This window comes from Bubalus bubalis, chromosome 7 (genome assembly GCF_019923935.1).
Source record: "Bubalus bubalis isolate 160015118507 breed Murrah chromosome 7, NDDB_SH_1, whole genome shotgun sequence".
NCBI classification, from domain to species: domain Eukaryota; kingdom Metazoa; phylum Chordata; class Mammalia; order Artiodactyla; family Bovidae; genus Bubalus; species Bubalus bubalis.
In genome coordinates, this window is record NC_059163.1 from 30,701,012 (window position 1) to 30,721,516 (window position 20,505).

Sequence of the window (20,505 nt, forward strand, 5' to 3'; positions counted from 1 at the left end):
GAATTCTATGTCAAAATTCCTAATTCATAAGGAAAGAGTTTTTGCTTAAGTACTTAAACACACCATGGATCTCAAAGATCCACGGATCTAAATGGTCTTGTGCATTTTTATATAGAATACACCTGCTTTTTCCTTTCAGTACAGTCAGAATTCAGACAGGCAGAATTTAGGATAGAATTATGCGAGCAAAATCCTGAAAGGTTTTTCAAAGCTAGACTATAATTATGTCAAAAATACGTATGCACAGAGACTGGAAAGCAATTTTTAACACACAAAATCATATTGGAAAGGTTGAATTACAGGTGCCTTTTTCATTTTGTAAAACTGTATTTTTATTGAAACAGTGGGAATTCAATAAAAATTATTTAAAGCTCAAGTACTCACCGTGGTTGGAAAGTAAGGACTGGTTTTGAATTTTTTCAAAGCCATAGAAGAAGTGTAAGTGCCCAAGAAGAGGATGAAAGACATGAGTGTAATATCAGGAACAAAACCACAGTTGTTGCCCACAAGCTTTCCTCCATATTTCAAACACTCCTTTGTCGTCAGAAATGCCCAGTCAAAGGTAGCATTATGGTACTGCAGAAGAAAAACATGAAAAATTTTCTGGAGAACAGTGTGACACATCAAAAGCAGCTTTTGATCCTTGATGGGCTATATGGGAATTTATGCTAAAAATTTCTGTAAAACAGTCCAAGGATAAACCACTGAAAGGTGAAATCTGAGGAGGTGTTAATGTAATAACAGGTAAGGGGGGCCAGGAGGCTGACAGTTATTGAAAATACAGTGAGAATGATGCAATCCATTACCTGGTTTATACTACAACCCTACAATCACCCATCTGTTCAATAGACACAAACCACAAAGTCCTTTCCTGTGAACCTTCCTGAGAGTAAACTGAGACACAATAATCTCCTAAGTCTCCAAACGTGAGACTCTCTGAAACATCTCTGATGTCCAAAAAACCTGACTTCTGTGCTGCACAGCTTCTTGTGCTTCAATCTGATGGCCCCAGATTCAATGCTCTAAAGTTTATATTTGGCTAACTAATTTACCCCACATTTCACATTTAAGCTATTTCTTTTCAAAATAACTAGAGATTGGTGACTTGAGGAACTAAACTCTAAAAATGTTGGAGATCTCTGCTTTTCCAATTGTGTATCCTAATGAAACACAGCTTTTCTTTTTGACTCCAGGGTCAGCATCATGAGCACCCATTGCTGGAATGTGTTGTGATGGGCTGAGGAGTAGGATATGGGATCTCCTTCCCTGTGTTTCATGGCCTCAAGCTCACAAGGCCATTTTCAAATTTTCTTCTGTCTCATGAGTTGCGGTCACATTGTCAGTGCTGCACTTCTCGATAGCAGTGTAATTCTGTTCCTATTCACTGTTTCCAAAACGCAGGAGACTCCTTTAGCTATGGTACTAGATAAGGCCAGGACACGCATTCTCCAGATGCTGAGTTTTAGCTGTTATAAGCTCACAGCTGTCTTCTTCTCTAGAAAACTGCCTTTCATGACATAAGAGCAGCCTCATTTGGAAGGTTATGCTCTCTTGCAGCCACTTACTGACCAACACTAATGGGGTGCTATTGTCCGAATATCTGGGCTCTCCTAAAATTCATATGCTGAAACCTTACCCCCATATGTGATGGTATCCGGAGGTGGAGCCTTTGGGAAGTGATTAGGTCAAGAGGGTGGTGCCTTCATGAATGGGATGTGTGCCCTTGCAAACAGAAAGCTCCTTGTTCCTTCTGCCACGTGAAGACACAATGAGAAGACTATCTAGAACCAGGAAGCAGAGCTTCACCAGACATTGAATCTGCTGGTACTAGGAGGTCAGACTTCCTCTTAGTTGCAAGGCTAATGTGTATGTCATGTGCTAACAGAAGAGTAATTTGAGGATACCTCTCAAATAAACACAAAAAGATAAATTTTTCCTGTCCTTTGAAGGCAGGAGTTCTACCTCACACCCAGTGCATCACCAATATCCATGAATAAGAAAATTCATGCATTTTCTTGATATAAGTAATCTAGTAATAAAAGAAGATCACACACATAAAAGAAGAATCTCTGGCCAGAAAGAGTTCATATTTTTATAGTGCTCAAAACGTAAAGTTCTTACATAAGTCAGGAAAAAAAAATAAACTCTAGATTTTTCCCTGAAATATTTGTTTCAACTTCTAAACAGCTGACTTGCAAAATTACTTTTATTAAACTCTGTTTCTGAGAGGTGATTAATCATGTTTCATTTTGTTTTTCAGATTTCTGTAAATGGATATTTTTAAGCACACCTTTAAAGTTTAGAGGTCATAACAGGTAACAGATTTCTTTGGTTTAAAATAGAAATTTACCATAATTTCAGCACTTTAATATCAGCAGAATCCTTCATTATAGCTACAACTCCCCAAAGAGGTGAGCAGCATTAAAACAATCTCAACAGGAAGCTTTACTGATTTTCTTAGAGAGATAAAAACTATACAGATGTGCATGAAATGACAGACATGTTTCTTGCTTATGTCACCTTAAAATGCTAGTATCACATTTTTTGCATGCTTCAAATGATTCTCTATGTCACTGTACAGAAAATATAGCCTCCGACATCTTCTTCACTAAGGGCTCCAGCATAAAATCTTTAGGTAGCATGAATAAACCTCGGTATCTACACCTTAACACACAGTTTCCTACTCCCATAGAACTTAAACTCTAGCTAATAAATGTATGCTCAGTTGCTCAGTCATGTCCAACTCTTTGTGATCCGAGGGACTGTAGCCCACCAGGCTCCTCTGTCCATGGAATTTTCCAGGCCATAATACTGGAGGTTGCCATTTCCTTTGGACATGAAGATGTTTGTGGTGGAGAAAGAACCCAGTTATGGGTAAAAACAAGAATGGAGGAAGATGAAAGATGAAGATAGAGAGAGAGGAAGATTGACTAGGTTCTGGCCTCTCTGGACCACACATGGGTAAACCCAGAAAAGACTAGAGTGTCTGCAGACCGAAGGGACTGTGTGTCAACAAAAAAATAAGAAAGAGTGGACCAAGACAGGGGCAGAATTCAGTTTAGGATATAGCAGGCACCAAAAGAAATCTTAGTTAACTGAATGAATGAAATCACTCATCAAGATCCTAACATTTGACATATTTAAGGAAGACTTCCCGGTAGCTCAAACGGTAAAGAATCTGCCTGCCATGCAGGAGCCCAGGGTTCAATTCCTGGGTTGGGAAGTTCCTCTGGAGAAGGGAATGGCAATCCACTCCAGTATTCTTGCCTGGAGAATTCCATGGACAGAGAAGCCTGGTGGGCTACAGTCCATGGTGTCACAAAGAGTCAGACACGACTGAGTGACTAACACACACACACCCACAAGGAAGATTATCTATGAATATAGCTACTCTTTCTATCTGGAGGACAAAGTTAAAGTAAAATAAACTTTCAATTTAGATTATCAGGTAAAATAAAGTATTTCCAGTTATATATGAATTTCAAGTAAACAATGAATAACATTTTTAGTATGTCCCATGTAATATGTGGGGCTTTCCAAGGTGGTGCTTGTGGTAAAGAATCTGCCTGCCAATGGAAGAGATGCAAGAGACAGGGGTTCTACCCTTGGGTCTGGAAGATACCCTGGAGTAGGAAACAGAAACCCACTCCAGCATTCTTGCCTGGAAAATTCCAAGGACAGAGGAGCCTGGTGGGCTACAGTCCATGGGTTCAGAAAGAGCTGGACACAACTGAGCACACACACACAACTATACACACACATACATGCAATATGTAGGATATACACTAAAAAAAAAAATTTTGTTCATTATTTCTTTGAAATACAAATGTAACTGGGACTCTATTTTTTCCTAACTCTGATGATGCAACTTCGCTTAGACACAGGTTATTTTGAGTAACAAAACAAAAAGTGGAAAATTTAGCAAAAAGATAACAGAAAATGCATTGGGCCCCTATTACATGGATTAACTATGAAAAGCTGTAAGGGAGCAATAAATAAGAATAAAAACAACATTTTATTATTGGAGAAATAAAATATGTCCACTTATATATTAACTAATAATGCAAGGCAGTAAAAGAAAGTGTCTAAACAAATAGTACAGAGATTAGTAGATCAGAAGAGGGACTAATTTCATTGAGCACAGGGAAAACAAAAGTTAAACTGCACCGTGGAAAAATGACCGATCTCTATGGAACTCTCATACTCAAAAGGCAGTAGGCAGAAGAATGTCAAGACAATAGAACCAGAAAGCAATGCAGAGAGAGTAACGAAAGCCCATGGAGAGGGGAATAAACGTGACAAACTTTGGGTGTATATTTCTTCTGTACTAGCAGAAACAGAGAGGTACAGCATTAGATAGACACCGTGAGCAAAGATGTGGATCTGGGGACATATGATGCTTCATTCACTTATCTAGTAAGTCCTTTAGGCACCACTTATGAAATGTTCACCATGAGGGGGAACTCAGAGTGAATGGACCAGGTGGGCCAGAGCTGAGTGTCTGTGTAAATGGGCAGTGAGAGAAAAGATACAAAGGAAATGGGACTAAGTTGCTGAGGGTCTTAACTGAGCTCAATCTCATGAAGAGAGATTTCAACCTGCTTTTTTTCTGAATCGCATTTTCTAGAGAATGACCTTATTTGTATTGAGTGAATACATTAATAAACCTTAAAAGTAAAATGTATACTGAAGGATTAATTTTAAATTTTAAAATACCACAGCATCCTCCACAAAGACAAAAGTGGGGGATATACGAACGAGACTGGATAAATGTTTGACAGTCACTGAAGCTAGGTGACGTGTATATATGAGGATTTATTGTACTATTCTATTTTAGGGCATGTTTGAAATTTTCCATAATATTTTAAAAAGTAGGAACATGTAATCTTTAAGGAGATTTAAGGACAGAATGGTTTGTGCACTTGACTTTCTTAATGAGATAAAATCACAAAAATGTTATGCACAGGAAGATTCATATGACATTCCATTTCCCATGAAAAGAATGTGAACTCCTAGAATCACCCTGAAGGTACATCAAATCAAAGCGCTTGTGCTTCCATGTCTGACTGCCAAGTGGAATTTATGAGACTGTAATAGGTCCTAGACCCATGATTAACAGCATCTCCATGTAGACATAATATGTGTCACTGGGCAATTCAATAAGCAAAAATTCAAACATAAAAATGAAAGATTCTACCTTGCTCTCTTTGAGTATCAACTGGTAAAACATATGCCTTTAAACAGTATATTTGTGTATTTACATACCTATGGGTAATGCTACAAACAAAAGTCTCAAGCTTAAGTAGTTAATGTACTCATTTAGGATTTTTTCCCTGCACTGGGTAAGCCAGATTTGCAGTGATCTGCAATCTTACTTTATGATATATGGGATGTATATGAGCTGCAACTGTAGCTACATATATTGTTGTGAAATATCAAAAGTAATTGGCTGTCCTACTTATGATTAAGATATAGAAAGTTGCAGGAGACTGTTAGTAGTCCCAACCTAACAACTAAAGCGCAAGGATAAAAACTGGAGTAGGTAGCCATTCCCTCCCTTCAGGGGATCTTCCTGACCCAGGGATCAAACCCGGGTCTCTTGCATTGCAGGTGGATCTTTTATAATCTGAACCACCAAGGAAGTTCTCATAAGATCATAGTTTTAAAAATTCCACCAACACGATAAGGATGTAAAAATCCTAAGTAAATTAAATGCCAAAAAGCTACAAGATCTTCATAGGAGAGAAGAGGTCCATGACTGCCTCATCCCTGGCAGAGTACCAGGTGGAAGATCGTAGCAGGTGAAAGATCGTAGCAGGTGGAAGATCAATGCACTGGAGGTCTGGAGAAATGAGCCATGTCTTTCATGAATTTTTAATGATTCTGTAGTCTGGGTGACAAGTTAGAATTCTGTGAAGCCCTCCCTAGGCATCAACCAAGCCTGCATCCACCCACCAAACTTTCTAATTGTCTTTGCCAAATGCACAGAGAATTCATATAAGGCTAGAGATTTGACATGGAGAAGGCAATGGCACCCCACTCCAGCACTCTTGCCTGGAAAATCCCATGGACGGAGGAGCCTGGTGGGCCACAGTCCATGGGGTCGCTAAGAGTCCGACACGACTGAGCAACTTCACTTTCACTTTTCACTTTCATGCATTGGAGAAGGAAATGGCAACCCACTCCAGTGTTCTTGCCTGGAGAATCCCAGGGACGGGGGAGCCTCGTGGGCTGCTGTCTACAGGGGTCTCACAGAGTCGGACACGACTGAAGTGACTTAGCAGCAGCAGCAGCAGCAGAGATTTGACAAGACAGCTGAGAGAAACACCACTTAGACACAGAAACTCCATCAAATGCAAGAAAGACACTTTCCTAAGTCAGGAAGCAGGAAAGGACAGGCGAGAGAAATCCCTGTGAGGCTTTCAGGCACTTCTGAAAGGGCTAAGATAGCTGACCTCTGAAGGAGTGGAGTGAGCAGAGCAGTTGGGCAAAGATCTCCCAAGGCTCAAAAAGCTGGGGCTTAAAACAAGAAATAGGGCATTTCAGAGGACTTTCTGGGATGATGGAAATGTTCTCTATGTTGTTTCAGGTGGTAGTTACATGAGGTATAAAATTGTCAAAACTCATTGCAATGAGCACATTAAGAACTGTGCATCTTAACGTATGACTGAGTTTAATAAATAATCAAATTATAAAAATAAATCTAACATGTAAAACAAATACCAACTGATCCATTCAATCATGTCTTCATAAGAGAAGCTTCTGACATTAGATTCTGAAATCTGTTCTCTGCCTCTGAGAGCTGGTAATCTCGATTACCAGCCAATTTCAACACTTACTGTTCAGATAGAGTGTGGATAAATTGTGGCTGGTCTCAAAGACTTACAGAGACCTTTGCAAGAATTTCGTTTGCAGGTTAAAGGGATATTCCAAGTGAGAAATCCATGGGAAAACTGATCAAAGAGGGAAAAATTTAAAGACACAATGACAGAAACACATATGTAGAAAACAAATGTATGGACACTAAGGAAGAAAGCAGGGGATGAGGAGTGAGAGGAATTGGGAGACTGGAGTTAACATATATATACTATTGGTACTATGTATAAAATAGGTGATGAATGAGAACCTACTGTAGAGCACAGGGAACTCGACTTCATGCACTGTGGTGACCTAAATGTGAAGGAAATCCAAAAGGGAGCGGAGATATGTACACATACAGCTGATTCATTTTGCTGTACAGTAGAAACCAACACACAACATTGCAAAGCAACTATACTCCAATAAAAATTAATTTAAACCAAGACACAATGATTCCAACAATAAAAGGAAATGTGGAAAACCTGGCTTTTTATTCTTGAAGGGTTGTTATTCCAATGTTCTCACCTCTGTCTAAATGCTCTCATGCCCTGTTTTTCCTGCTCTTTCCCCTGAAAACAGACCCACACCACTAGGAAGAAGAAAGCTTGTCTTCATGCTAATGAAGCTGAAGAACAAAGGCCTCCCTTGCTCTGACAGGATGTTCTTGGGGCCCAGTGAGAGGGAGTCTCAAGGTGCCCAAGGGCTGCACGTCACTTTTACAGCATCTTCTTTCCTGACCTAATTATTGCTGAATGAAAAGAAGAAGATGAAGCCCTGTTGACTGTAGGTCCTAGGAAAGGCTCAGGCTAGCCGAGCTAGGGTGGCCAAACACACAGAGGACCCAGTAGGTGGTGAGAAGCAGCGGCTACCAATTTCTTCTCTCCACCAACCTGAGTGATGGTGGCAATGGCCCTAGCGGAACAATAAGAATACCTGAAAAGAATAAAAACAGCACCAGACATTGACCGAGAGACAAGTACGTGCCAGCTGCTTTGCTGGCCACCTATTTATTAATCTGGCTCTTCTAGCATCTCAGGAAAATACTCTTCTCATCATCATTTTACAGATGGGAAGCTGAGAAGCTTCCATAGCTTGTGATTTAAGTAGTGGAGTCCTGCATTTGCAACCAGGCAGTCTGGCATGAGAACTCGGTATCTGTAAGTCCTTCTACATGACATGCTGTTCTGCTTTCCTAAAGAATGGAAATAGGCAGATTTTGGAGTTAGAAAGCCTGAGTTCAAATTCTGATTTTACTGTCTACTGGTCATATGGCCTTTGAAAAGTTAGGTAAGCTTTATAAGCCTCTGATTCATCTATAAAATACAAGTAACACCATAACTCATAAAGGTATTGTGAGGAGTATAGACAATTAATGTAAATAGCCTGGCCCCTAGTAGGTGCTATAATTGATGATAATAAATCATATTATCTTTCTAACATTCATTTCTGGGTCATGTATATATATGTGTGTGTGTGTGTTTATGCAAAGTATACATAAAGGGATTGATACAGATAGACAAGTAGAAATGAAGACTAGAAAAAAGTTGTCCTTTATAATTACATACACACACACATTACATATTTTTCCCTAAATTCTTCTCTAGAGGAGCTGGACATAGAAACTGAACATTAATTAAGGTACATAATTGATACACACACGAGGGGACTATTGCCCTGGAGTATAGAGAATTCGTAGGGATGAAAAGAGTAAACAATAGTAAACATTCCAATTTGAAAACACTGAAGCATCATGGTGCACTAGCAATACCACAGGTTATGGAACCACCCAAATTTCAGTTCAATCTTTGTTCTATTAACTTATGGCACATGACCTAAAGCAAGAAAAGGTTATTTACCTTCTGGGGCTTCAGTCACTCTCATTTATAAAATGGAGATAATTATGCCTGGTAGGTTATGTAAATGATCACAATACACATTAAGGTTTACAATAATGATAATATGTATAAAACACCTGGTCTCTTGTAGATGCTTATAAATGGTTGCTAAATTATTATCATTAGTGTGAGTGTACATCACAGTCATATCAGAAGTCAACCTCAACTTCCATTTGTTTTCCATGAATCTTATAGTGACATCTTAGTATAATTACATGTCGATTGCTAGAGTCTCTCCAGGACCTGCCCAAAGACAGGACTTAAAAATTTATTAGTTCAGGGTTTCCCTGGTGGCTCAGATGGTAAAGAACCGGCTGGTAATTCAGGAGATCCAGGTTCAATCCCTGGGTCGGGACAATTCCCTAGAGAAGGAAATGGCAACCCACTCCAGTATTCTTGCCTGGAGAATTCCATGGACAGAGGAGCCTGGCGAGCTACAGTCTGTGGGGTTATAAAAAGTCAAACATGACTGAGGGACTAACATTTTCACTTTAAAGCTTTACTTGATTAGTTACAACAAGAATTAAGTTAGGAAACAATCTCTTTTGAAGTCATTGGAAGTAAATGTTTTATTTTTATTACAAATTAACCATCTTAATTAGTTACATATATATTTTAATTAGGTTTTAAATAAGTTTCTTAAAAGTCTAGAAGGAAGTATTTTTCTCTGTTTTAAGTTATATCCTTTTAGGCACCAGGTCAGCTGGCTCAAAGATTGAAAACTGAATTTTTTTCTCTATGTGGCCCTTAAGACATATACGTATCTCTTACACACACACACACACACACACACACACTTGTGCACGCACGTGTGCTCTCAAACATGGATGAAACAAAGAGGCAAAGTTTGGAGAAAGGCAGAGAAAACAGTAAGGAAAGAAGTCAAGAGAGCCATTGAATGTGAAAACGAGAGAAACAGGGTCAAGTGAGAGATATTCAGGAAAGATACAAAGCGTCATCTTTGAAAGGGATGTTGTGGGCACTGATTATATAATATCTCCAGAAGTGTTCTGGTCTCCTGAGAGATGGGCACTCTATCAAGACAAAGTATTATGGTTTCTGTCTTTATAACTGAGAGATTGAAATTCCTTGGTAAGATTCCATATCCAGTGCAGATGGAACACAATTGCAAGTCTGAAACAGCACTTGCCCCTTTTTCTCCAACACAAAAGTCTTCTTCCAGTGTGTGACCTTCCATGCAAAACAGCTCATTTTTAAAGCTTAGTTCCAGTCTCTTAAAGAGCCTTGGTTACAAGCCATGGGAAAGGATATCATGTGACAGAGGCACAGTCCTTTCTAAGTGACACGGGAAACATCCTGCTACAATCACCCTCAGTGAAGGGAACACAGCACCATCTGGTCATCAGAAGAGTTTGTAATCGTACTAGAAACAAAGAGAGGATTCCATGCTCCCACTTTGCAACGTACCTCACTTTCCCTTGTGAAAATATTTCAAGCTGATAATTAATGGATATAGCAGTCAAATTCCTGAGAAGGTTTGAAAATTGTGTTATAGGAATAAATACTGAAATTTGAAAGAAAAAAGGAAAAGAAAAAAAACCAGTTGATCAGAAAGCAGAAAGTGTTTTTTCTTTCCCTACAATATCACTGACTATTAAATATGTACTCAGACTAGGATTGCTGAATGGTAGGAAACATCATATCATGAATATTATAATTAGAATATATAATATGCAAATGATTTAAAATATTAAGCCACTTACCATGTCAGAAGAAGAAATGGTTGGCAAATCTTCAGGAGCTAATGTGGTATCATTAGACACTGAGATATTAACTGTAAGAAAAATACCATTTTTTACTATAAAAATAAGATTAAAGTGACCCATAGTCATAATTAGCAATTAAAAAAAAGCAGGAAATGGCATTTAAAAAATGTCTTCAACAAAAACATAAAGGCACAATAAATTTTTCTTTATTATATCTGTATTTACCTTTCACCTAAATAAAATAACCAAAAATTTGGATACATCTTTTATGTTCTAATTTGAGAAGAAAGAATGACAAATATTTAAGGAGATGGTATTGTAATTTGTTTAAGGTTTCAAAAGAAAAAGAAATCTCCTCTATTACAAAAAGGCATTCAACATATTTTACCTAGTAGAAAAAAATGACTGTTAATAAGTGAGGAAATTGGTTGATTATGGCTTCACATACAGTTAAATCTTATAAATTGAAGCTTTACTAATTAAGAATCATCTGATTCTGGAACTGTGGAATTCATAGGAGGCAGTATATCTCTGCAAAATGTGTGCAAACAAAAAAATACTAAATAGTGAATTATATATAATTTATTATAATGGGCATGTACATTTAATCTAATTTTAAATTATCTTCATATAGTTTGACATCATTTGTGGAATTAATAAGATGTCACTTGCATAATAACTTCTTGGGCTCCAAAATCACTGCAGATGGTGACTGCCGCTATGACATTAAAAGACACTTGCTTCTTGGAAGAAAAGCTATGACAAACCTAGACAGCATATTAGAAAGCAGAAACATTACTTTGCTGACAAAGGTCTGTCTGGTTAAAGCTATGGTTTTTCCAGTAGTCATGTATGGATGTGAGAGTTGGACCATAAAGAAAGCTGAGCACCAAAGAACTGATGTTTTTGAACTGTGGTGTTGGAGAAGACTCCTGAGGGTCTCTCAGACTGCAAGGAGATCAAACCAGTCAATTCTAAAGGAAATCAACCCTAAATATTCATTGGAAGGACTGGTGCTGAAGCTGAAGCTCCAGTAGTTCAGCCACCTAATGCAAAAAACTGACTCATTGGAAAAGACCCTGTTGCTGGGCAAGATTGAAGGCAGGAGGAGAAGGCGACAACAGAGGATGAGATGGTTATATGGCATTACTGACTCATTGGACATGAGTTTGACCAAGCTCTGGGAGTTGGTAATGGACAGGGAAAGCTGGTATGCTGCAGTCCATGGGGTTACAAAGAGTTGGACATGACTGAGTGACTGAACTGAACTGTAGAAGAACCTAAATTATTTATTAAACCAACACTCCTCTTTGATATATTTCATTGTTTTCTTTCCATTTATGAGTCCAAAATCAAAACACAGCATGTCAAAAGTATTCTATAAGATTTTTCTTTATCAGATAAGCCCTTTTCCTATTACATGGAGCTTTATGTATTAGAAAATATTTTATTATGCAGAGACTATCTCTAATATATGGAAATATGAAAAAGCACATCAAGTTTTTGTTTTTGAGGATCACAAAGCTCATTCAATATCTAAACTGCTAATTACTGTTTGGTCCCAGATCATTCCCACCCCCAACCCAGGCCCCAACATCTGTAACTTGTCCTCTTAGTTTGGCATGTTTTAGGTCTCACTTATATAAACTTTTTAGAGGAAACAAACAGGTTTATTTGACTGCTGAAAGTTAGAACATAAGAACCCTGAAGGAAGTATGCACTGTTTTTTCCCAGAATCTGCCCAGTCTGACACTTAACTAACAGGAGCTCAAAAATATTTGTTGATTATTCAACCTTAAAAAAAACAAATCCTGCCACTTTCAAAAACATGGATGAACCTGTAGGACATTATGTATGCTAAGTAACATAAGTCAGACATGGAAAGATAAAACTGCATGATATCATTTATATGTGGAATCTTAAAAACAAAAAAAGAAGTCAAACCCATAGAAACAGAATAGAATGGTGTTTACCACGACTTGGGGGTGAGAGAAATAGGGAGAGTTGGTAAAAGGGTACAAATTTCCAGTGGTAAGAGAACTAAGGTCTGAGGATCTAATTATAAGATGATGACTATAGTTAATAATACTATACTATATAACTGAAATTTCCAAAGAGAGTGTAACTTAAGTGTTCTCACCAAATACATATAAATATGTGAAGTAATGGATATGTTAATTAACTTAATGGAAATTCCTTCACAATGTATATGCATAATGAGATTATGAGTTGTACACTTTATATATATATATAAAGTGTGTATATTTTATTTATATATAATTTTATTTGTAAGTTATACTTCAATAAGGGCTTCCTTGGTGGCGCTTGTGGTAAAGAATCTGCCCACCAATGATGGAAACGCAAGAGACACAGGTTTGATCCCTGGGTTGGGAAGATCCCCTACAGTAAGAAATGGCAACCCACTCCACTATTCTTGCCTGAAAAATGTCATGGACAGAGGAGCCTGGTGGGCTACAGTCCATAGGATCACAAAAGCGTCAGATACGACTGAACACACACACACATACTTCAATAAAGCTGAAAAAAACATTTGTTTACTAACAATAAAAGAAGCTAGGAATGGGGTCATGTAGAGACTACAAATCAATGACAGCAGATAAAGGCAAAAGAATTGAAATATGGAAAACAAATAAAAGGGAATAAAATACTTAGCTCCAGTCCTAGTTTTTCTCACTCCACTCTGATCTTTGAAGGCTTTGGAATTGTTAACTTTTAACTTAATTCTAGCTGCTGCCAGGCAGGGCTTCCCTACTTCATCACCTGCAGACTCAGTTTTCTCCTTCTTAGCGTTTCATTACAGGTCACAGAAAGAATCAAAATAGGGTAGAGGATGCTTGGCCCAAAGAACGAAGATGTTGATAAATTATTATTATTAAAGCCTAGAATTCTATTACTATTATGTTCTAAAAAGCTTCAAGCACAATTTCTTACATTATTCCATTTGTTTATTTTAAAACACAGAAGACACATGCAGCAGGCATATTTTTACACCTGTTTTACATTGGATGGGACTCTGAGGCAAGATATGCCAGGTTTCTTGCCCGGGATTACAGATTCAACCAGAAGGAGAGCTGGTGCCAAAACCTTGCTCACCCTTTTTTCCCCCACCTCACATTTCTATTTATCAGAATCAAAATGATTTATGTTGGCCACTGGATTCAAGGCAGGGAATTACAATTCACCCACGTAAGATGGCTCTCTCTACCGTAAACTGAAATGTCTGACCTGTCTGAGCATTTGAAGAAAAACAGCATATATGACCTCGAAGGCACTATTTAGCTGGTATCTGTGAATCTGTCCTTTGTGAGCTAGATTCTTTAATGCAATTTTGTGAACTTCCTGTCATAAGAGAGTGAAGGTCGTTTTGTAACATACTTTCTCCCTAAACTCAAGGAGTGAGGAGGGAGGAGGATGATATTCCAGGCTCCTTTTTTTTGTGAAATAAATGACAGATAATAAAGACCACTGAGTTCCAATCTGAACTTTTAGTAACTGCTCTCCAGTTCTTGATATATGTTAATTTGATCATCTAAATACCTTTTGTCTTTTTGGTTTTCCTCCGAGACAAGCTATGCACACTGGCTCCCCAAATCTCAAAAGACCAGTATGAAAATGATAGTAAGAATAATTTACTTTTCCTACTTATTACAATAAGTAGTTGCTTCAAAAGAAAGACTTCAAAATAAATATATAAGCAAGCACTTCTATAAATGCATATTGGCAAAATATGGTTGAGCCCATAAATAAGATTAAAAGTAAATTTCTATAAGCTCACAGGCGAGAAAATGATCAATTCCAATTGGGAACTTGGTCTACAAGAGCCCTTGATCACCACTTGGATCCAGACACATAAAATGCAAATATTTTGGCAACCAACTGCAGAATGATCTGTGCATACAGTATCTGTAATATCCTTAATTAGGATTCTGGAAAGGTGAAATGAAAAAGCCAAAACACTGTATTCTGTGTCTTCACTATTTGCTCAGCACCACGGTTTATGAAGCAAAGAACACTTTGCCCTAGGAACCTGGCTAATTTAGAATGAGCCAGTTAATCACTGGGACAGTCTGTGTCCCATACTTGGTTTCAGGTAATTTACACAGGTTGGTCATTTTACGTTCCTTGGACTTTCACATCTTGATCCTCTTTTCTGTGTATCAAATGCTAACTGATCCTCTGGAATGGAGAAAGGAACACAGACAGTAATAGACATTTAAAAATGTGTCTGTCACATGGATGACCAGCAGGTACATGAAAAGACGCTCAACATAGCTAATTATTAGAGAAAGGCAAATCAAAACTACAATGAGGTACCACCTCATACTGGTCAGAATGGCTGTTATTAAAAAATACTGGAGTGGGTTGCCATTTCCTACTCCAGGGGATCTTCCCAACCCAAGGATCAAACCTGCCTCTCTGGCATCTTCTGCATTGGCAGGAGGATTCTTTACCATTAGTGCCACCTGGGAAGTCACTAAAAAGTCTACAAATAATAAACGCTGGAGAGGAAAACCTTCCTACATTGTTGGTGGGAATATAAATTGTCACAGACACTATGGAAAACAATTTGGAGGTTCCTCAAATAACTAAAAATAGAGTTGGCATATGACTGTAGTCCCATTCCTGTGTCCATATCCAGTGAGAGTCGCTCAGTCGTGTCCGACTCCTTGCAACACCATAGTCTTTACAGTCCATGGAATTCTCCAGGCCAGAATACTGGGATGGGTAGCCTTTCCCTTCTCCAGGGGATCTTCCCAACCCAGGGATTGATTGAACCCAGGTCTCCCTCATTGCAGGCAGATCCTTTACCAACTGAGCTACCAGGGAAGCTGCGCACATATCCAAACAAAACTATAATTCAAAAAGATACATGTACCCCAATGTTGACTGCAGCATTATCTACAAGACATGGAAAAACCTAAATGTCCACTGATAGATGAATAAAGAAAATGTGGTACAATGGAATACTACTCAGCCATAAAAAGAATAAAATAATACCATTTGCTGCAATATGAATGAACCTAGAGATTATCACCCTAAGTGAAGGAAATCAGGAAGAAGAAAGCAAATACCATATGATACCACTTATATGTGGAATCTAAAATATGACACAAATGAAATTATTTATAAAACAGAAACAAACACAGACATAGAGAACACACTTGTGGTTACCAAGTGGGAGGGAGAGTGGAGGAGGGAAGGACTTGGAGTTTGGGGATAGTAGATACAAACTATTACGTAGAGAATAGATAAGCAACAAGCTCCTCCTGCAAAGCACAGGGAACTGTATTCAGTATTCTGTGATAAACCAAAATGGAATATGCAAAAGAATGTGTGTGTGTGTGTGCATACACACATATATATAACTGAATCACTTTGCTGTACAGTAGAGATTACCACACTATAAATCAACTATATATCAATAAAATGTGTTGCATTTGAAAGGCACTTAGTAAATGTTAGTCAAGCCTGAATTTGTATCTTCAACCTAGCTTCTTAGCGGGGAACCGATTAACTTTCTCTGAATAAGAAAAAATTTAACAATATTCTCCATGATAATGAAACTTTAATGCTATATTCCATTCTATTTAAGCAACATCTTAAGGCAACAGAGTAACCGGAAAATAAGTACAGAATAAAATTGAATAAATTTCTTGCCTGCATGGTCATGTCAGATTTATTTAAGGGTTCTTAAAAACTTGAGCACATGAGTGCCTCTTGATAACTCACGTATTTATGGCTTAAGTGTCCAGATCAATAAAAGGGCAAATACAGATTTTCAAGGATGACAAAGTGAAGGAGGAAAACTTTGCGAGGAGTAACTTTTGGGAAATTTTGTGTCATTATCCCAGCCTGAAGTCTTAAAATTAACAGAAAGTTTTTATTCACTATTTCTTGTTAATATCCTTTGTTTTCCTGTGTTAACCGAGCCTCATGCTTGAGATTTTCAAGGTCAATGGACAAGTTTAAGTTATGACGCTCTTTATTCCATGAACACTATTCACATACTCACTTATGATGTTGCCCTGGAGCTAAGCTACTATCCGGTATTAAGCTGGATATATTTAGCCACTACTTTCACAAAACTTCTCTCCCATCCCCACCCATCTTTACATCTGCAATATACATAAGACATTATTCTGGGATACATTTTCCTAGTCTGGATTTTACACAAACCCAAAGCTAGAGAATTATCCAGGTCTGGTGATTATCTAAATTCATTGCTTCTCCTTTTCTGATTCTTGCAAGTGTTATACAGATGCTACTGAATATAAGTTAGGTCAGTTAAAGGAAATTAAAATGATGGGTCTTTCAAATGCCCATGGTTATCTCAAAAGACCATGTTACCATAAAAAACAAAATGTCAGCTGTGCTGGTAAAGTAGCATGGCAAACGCAAACCTAAGCAAGACTATACCAGAAGGCTCTGCCCTTCCTCTTCAACCCTCAGACTACAATTTAAATCTACTTTATCTAAAGAGGAAATAACATATAATAAAAGTCAAACTGCATAGAACATGATGCAGGTCATGGAAGATGAATTAGGATTACCTTTTATGTCCTCATTTTCTTTTAATGGGCTAACTGTGAAGCAATTACATGCATGTGCACATGCTCAGCTGCGTCAGACTCTTTGCCACCCCAAGGACTATATCCCTCCAGGCTCCTCTGTCCACGAGATTCTCCAGGCAGGAATACTGGAGTGGGCTGCCATTTCCTCCCCCAGGGGATCTTCCTGAATCAGGGATCAAACCCGCATCTCCTGTGTCTCCTGCATTTCCCTCACTGACTGTAATATGGGACCACAGGAGACAATAAGCCAGCAGTTCTTTTTTAACGGTTATGACACATAGGTGCATAGCATTTGCTAAGATAATAGAAAAATTATACACACAAAAAAATAGTAAAAAAAATTCCACTCTAGAAAGAACTGTTTTAGAGCATTTGGAAACCTTCTCAAGCTGTAAATAAAACCAAAGTGTGGCAATGGAAGCCATGCTTACTACCATCACTTGGTCTGACAGTTTCATGCCAGGGAAAAGACCACATTTTACTTAGAAATACTAGACAGTAATGCACTGGGTGCCTGCGAGAGGTTTTATTCCTCTTCATCATTCATCCATTATTAAGCATGTTCTCCCTGGAACAGTCAACAGTGAATCAATAAAATATATCCCTTCTGTTAAGAGTAACGTATCGTGTCTGTCCCCTTGAGGCTATTTTTCTTGCCTATCTAATTTGCTTGTCATATTTAACAAGCTTTTTTTTCCTCTCCAGATACAAAACCAGCACCTGCTCAGAAAATTTATTTTGACCCTTTCCAAAACATTGACCATGCCCTTAGGTGTAGAGTCAGTGCCACCCTTGACACATTAGGTAAATGAACACAGGTATTACAGTAGAAATGTATTTCTAAGGTCTAGGTCAAATGTATTCCTGACCTTATTCATTCTAAAGATAATTAACACTATCTTAAAAGTGAATTTTATAAAAAGCAATGCGCACGTGAGGGGGCGTGTGTTCTAGTTCATTGCAAGTAGCACAATTCTTAAGCAACGAACTAGAGACTTAGTGAATTTTTGTTGATGGCAGAAGGGGAAGGGAAAAAAAGGCAGAAGAAAGAAGAAAAGGAGTGGGGAAAAAAGGGAGTCAAGTCTACTTCCTGGTCCCTATTTAAAGAATTCTAGCCTTTATATTTTTGAATAGATAGTTTCTTCTTAAAGGAACCAAACATCTCATCTCTGGGGCTTGAAAGCCTTTTCCTACATGACTATGTATAGTGCACAACACTTCTGTAGTCTTGAGATTCAGGGGAATAAGAGTAAATGATCTAACTATGATGCAATGAACTTCTTGACATTTTTTCTAACAATTTTGCTGCAATGTTTCATATTTATCTACAACAGTTCCTTGGTTTTTGTTTGTTTGTTGGTAAGCTTCCAGTGGAAGCCTAGTCAGAGTCTTTTTCTAGGAAATTTCAGGGGAAGTTAAATGCTTGCATCCCTTTAAAAGAATACTACTAAAAGATTTAACTGCTGGGGCATCTTTTGTGGGATAATGGGAATGAGAAAAAGAACAAAGTTTTACTCAGTGTCTATTATGAGCCAAATAATTTTACATATACTATTTCATTTAATCCTTATAGTCTCTAAGAGTAGGTACAATTACTAACCCAGCTCACAGGTTATGAAACAGATTAGGAAATTAGCTTGGTCCAAGATCACACTGCTAATTAGAGCTAAAATTCAAACTCAGTTTTCTTTACTCCAACACACTTCTGGTTTACACTTTATCACACTAACAATTTTCTAAATTGGGATTTTGGTGACAAGTAAAATACTATGAGTTGTCTTTCAACTGGGTATGTTTCAGTTTTCACTTTGGCCTTAAAAAAAATTTATTGAAGAAATAGCTGCTTTGCACTTCCCAAGTGGTGCTAGTGGCTAAGAACCCACCTGCTGGTTTAGGAGACATGAGATGTGGGTTCGATCCCTGGGTCAAGAAGATCCCCTGGAGGAGGGTACGGCAACCCACTCCAGTATTCTTGCCTGAAGAATCCCATGGAGAGTGGAGTCTGGCGGGCTACAGTTCATGGGGTTCCAAAGAGTCAGACATGCCGGAAGCAACTTAGCAGCAGTAGCATAGTTGCTTTACAACGTGTTGCTAGTTTCTATTGCACAGCAAAGTGAAACAACTATACATATACTATAGTCCCTCTGTTTTGGATTTCCTTCCCATTTAGGTCACTACAGAGCACCGAGTAGAGTTCCCTGAGCTATAGGTTAGGGAACTAACTTACAGGTTCTCATTAGTTATCTATTTTATACATAGTATCAATCATGCATATGTGTCAATCCTAATCACCCAATTCATCCCACTTTGGGTTTTCTGAACCATCTTCTTCCTTATACACCTCTGCGATGTAACCATCAAGGCATAGTGGGAAATAGAACACCTATTACCTCTACATTAATTAATAACTATCATATTTCTAAGAAAAGTGAATGTAAGCACAAAAACCATGTGCTAAAACCCTGATGTGTCCCACGGCTAACTTCCCTTTTAGCAACTGAAGACTGAGGTTCCCTAGTCTTTCAATATGTGAGAAGCTGAGTATATGACTTGGGTTTACTGAGCAGCAGATGGGGGCAGGAAGAAGGGAGGAAAAGGTGCCTTAAGAAATGGAAACTCAGGAAGTGATAAAGTTTTATGGAAGCAAGTGAGAACAAGAAAGATCAGGTAGGGAGGAGAAAGAGCTGTCTTCACAAAGCACCAGAAAAAAAAACACCACAATGTTACTGTGGCCATGACAATAGTTTTCTTAGTGATTAAATGACCCCGATTTCCTTTCCTGGAAAATCATTTCTCAGTTTGCAGGATCACAACTCCATCTGCGCCGTTTCTGGTTCATTGTTACAGACTGTACCAGTGTTGAAAAACAAGTCATCCGCCAGTTTAAATATTATTGACTCATTGATTGAATTCTTTTACCAGGAGTGCATGTTGCGATGAAAGGCCAGTCTTTTGCTGTTTTTAGAACACTTACTCTAGCTGTACGTGCAACTGTATTATTCGCTCACTATTGGTTTTCAGTTTGTTGTCGAAGTACTAAATGTAGTGTGGGTCTATGTAGTCTTCTATCAAAAAGTATTAAGGTTGTGAGAGATACACAATCATTAATCTTAAAAGTTTTGTAAAACATGAGATTGTCCTGGAAATGCATTTGCCTTTGTCCACACCAGAAACAGATTTCATCTCCGTGTGTGTGTGTGTGTGTGTTACTCAGTTGTGTCCAAATCCTTGCAATCCCATGAACTGTAGCCCGCCATACTCCTTTGTCCATGGGATTCTCCACAAAAGAATACTAGAGTGCATTGCCATGCCCTTCTCCAGGGGATCATCCTGACCCAGGGATTGAACCCAGGTCTCCTGCATTAGCAGGCAGATTCTTGACTGTTTGAGCCACGGAGGAAGCCCGTACTCCCTCACATTTATGCACATATC

At 38.3% G+C, this 20,505-nt stretch overlaps 1 protein-coding gene across 8 annotated transcripts in view; it reads right to left on the reverse strand.

The window, feature by feature from the left end:
- SLC4A4 (solute carrier family 4 member 4) overlaps window positions 1–20,505 on the reverse strand; it is a 363,718-nt gene that overhangs the window by 51,643 nt on the left and 291,570 nt on the right. For all 8 annotated transcript variants that reach the window (XM_044945800.2, XM_044945799.2, XM_044945801.2 and 5 more), the window contains 2 exons: window positions 10,478–10,548; window positions 385–576 (listed from right to left, as the gene is read on the reverse strand). In XM_044945800.2, coding sequence (XP_044801735.2) covers window positions 385–576; window positions 10,478–10,548 — 263 coding nt within the window. The remainder of the gene's footprint in view (window positions 1–384; window positions 577–10,477; window positions 10,549–20,505) is intronic.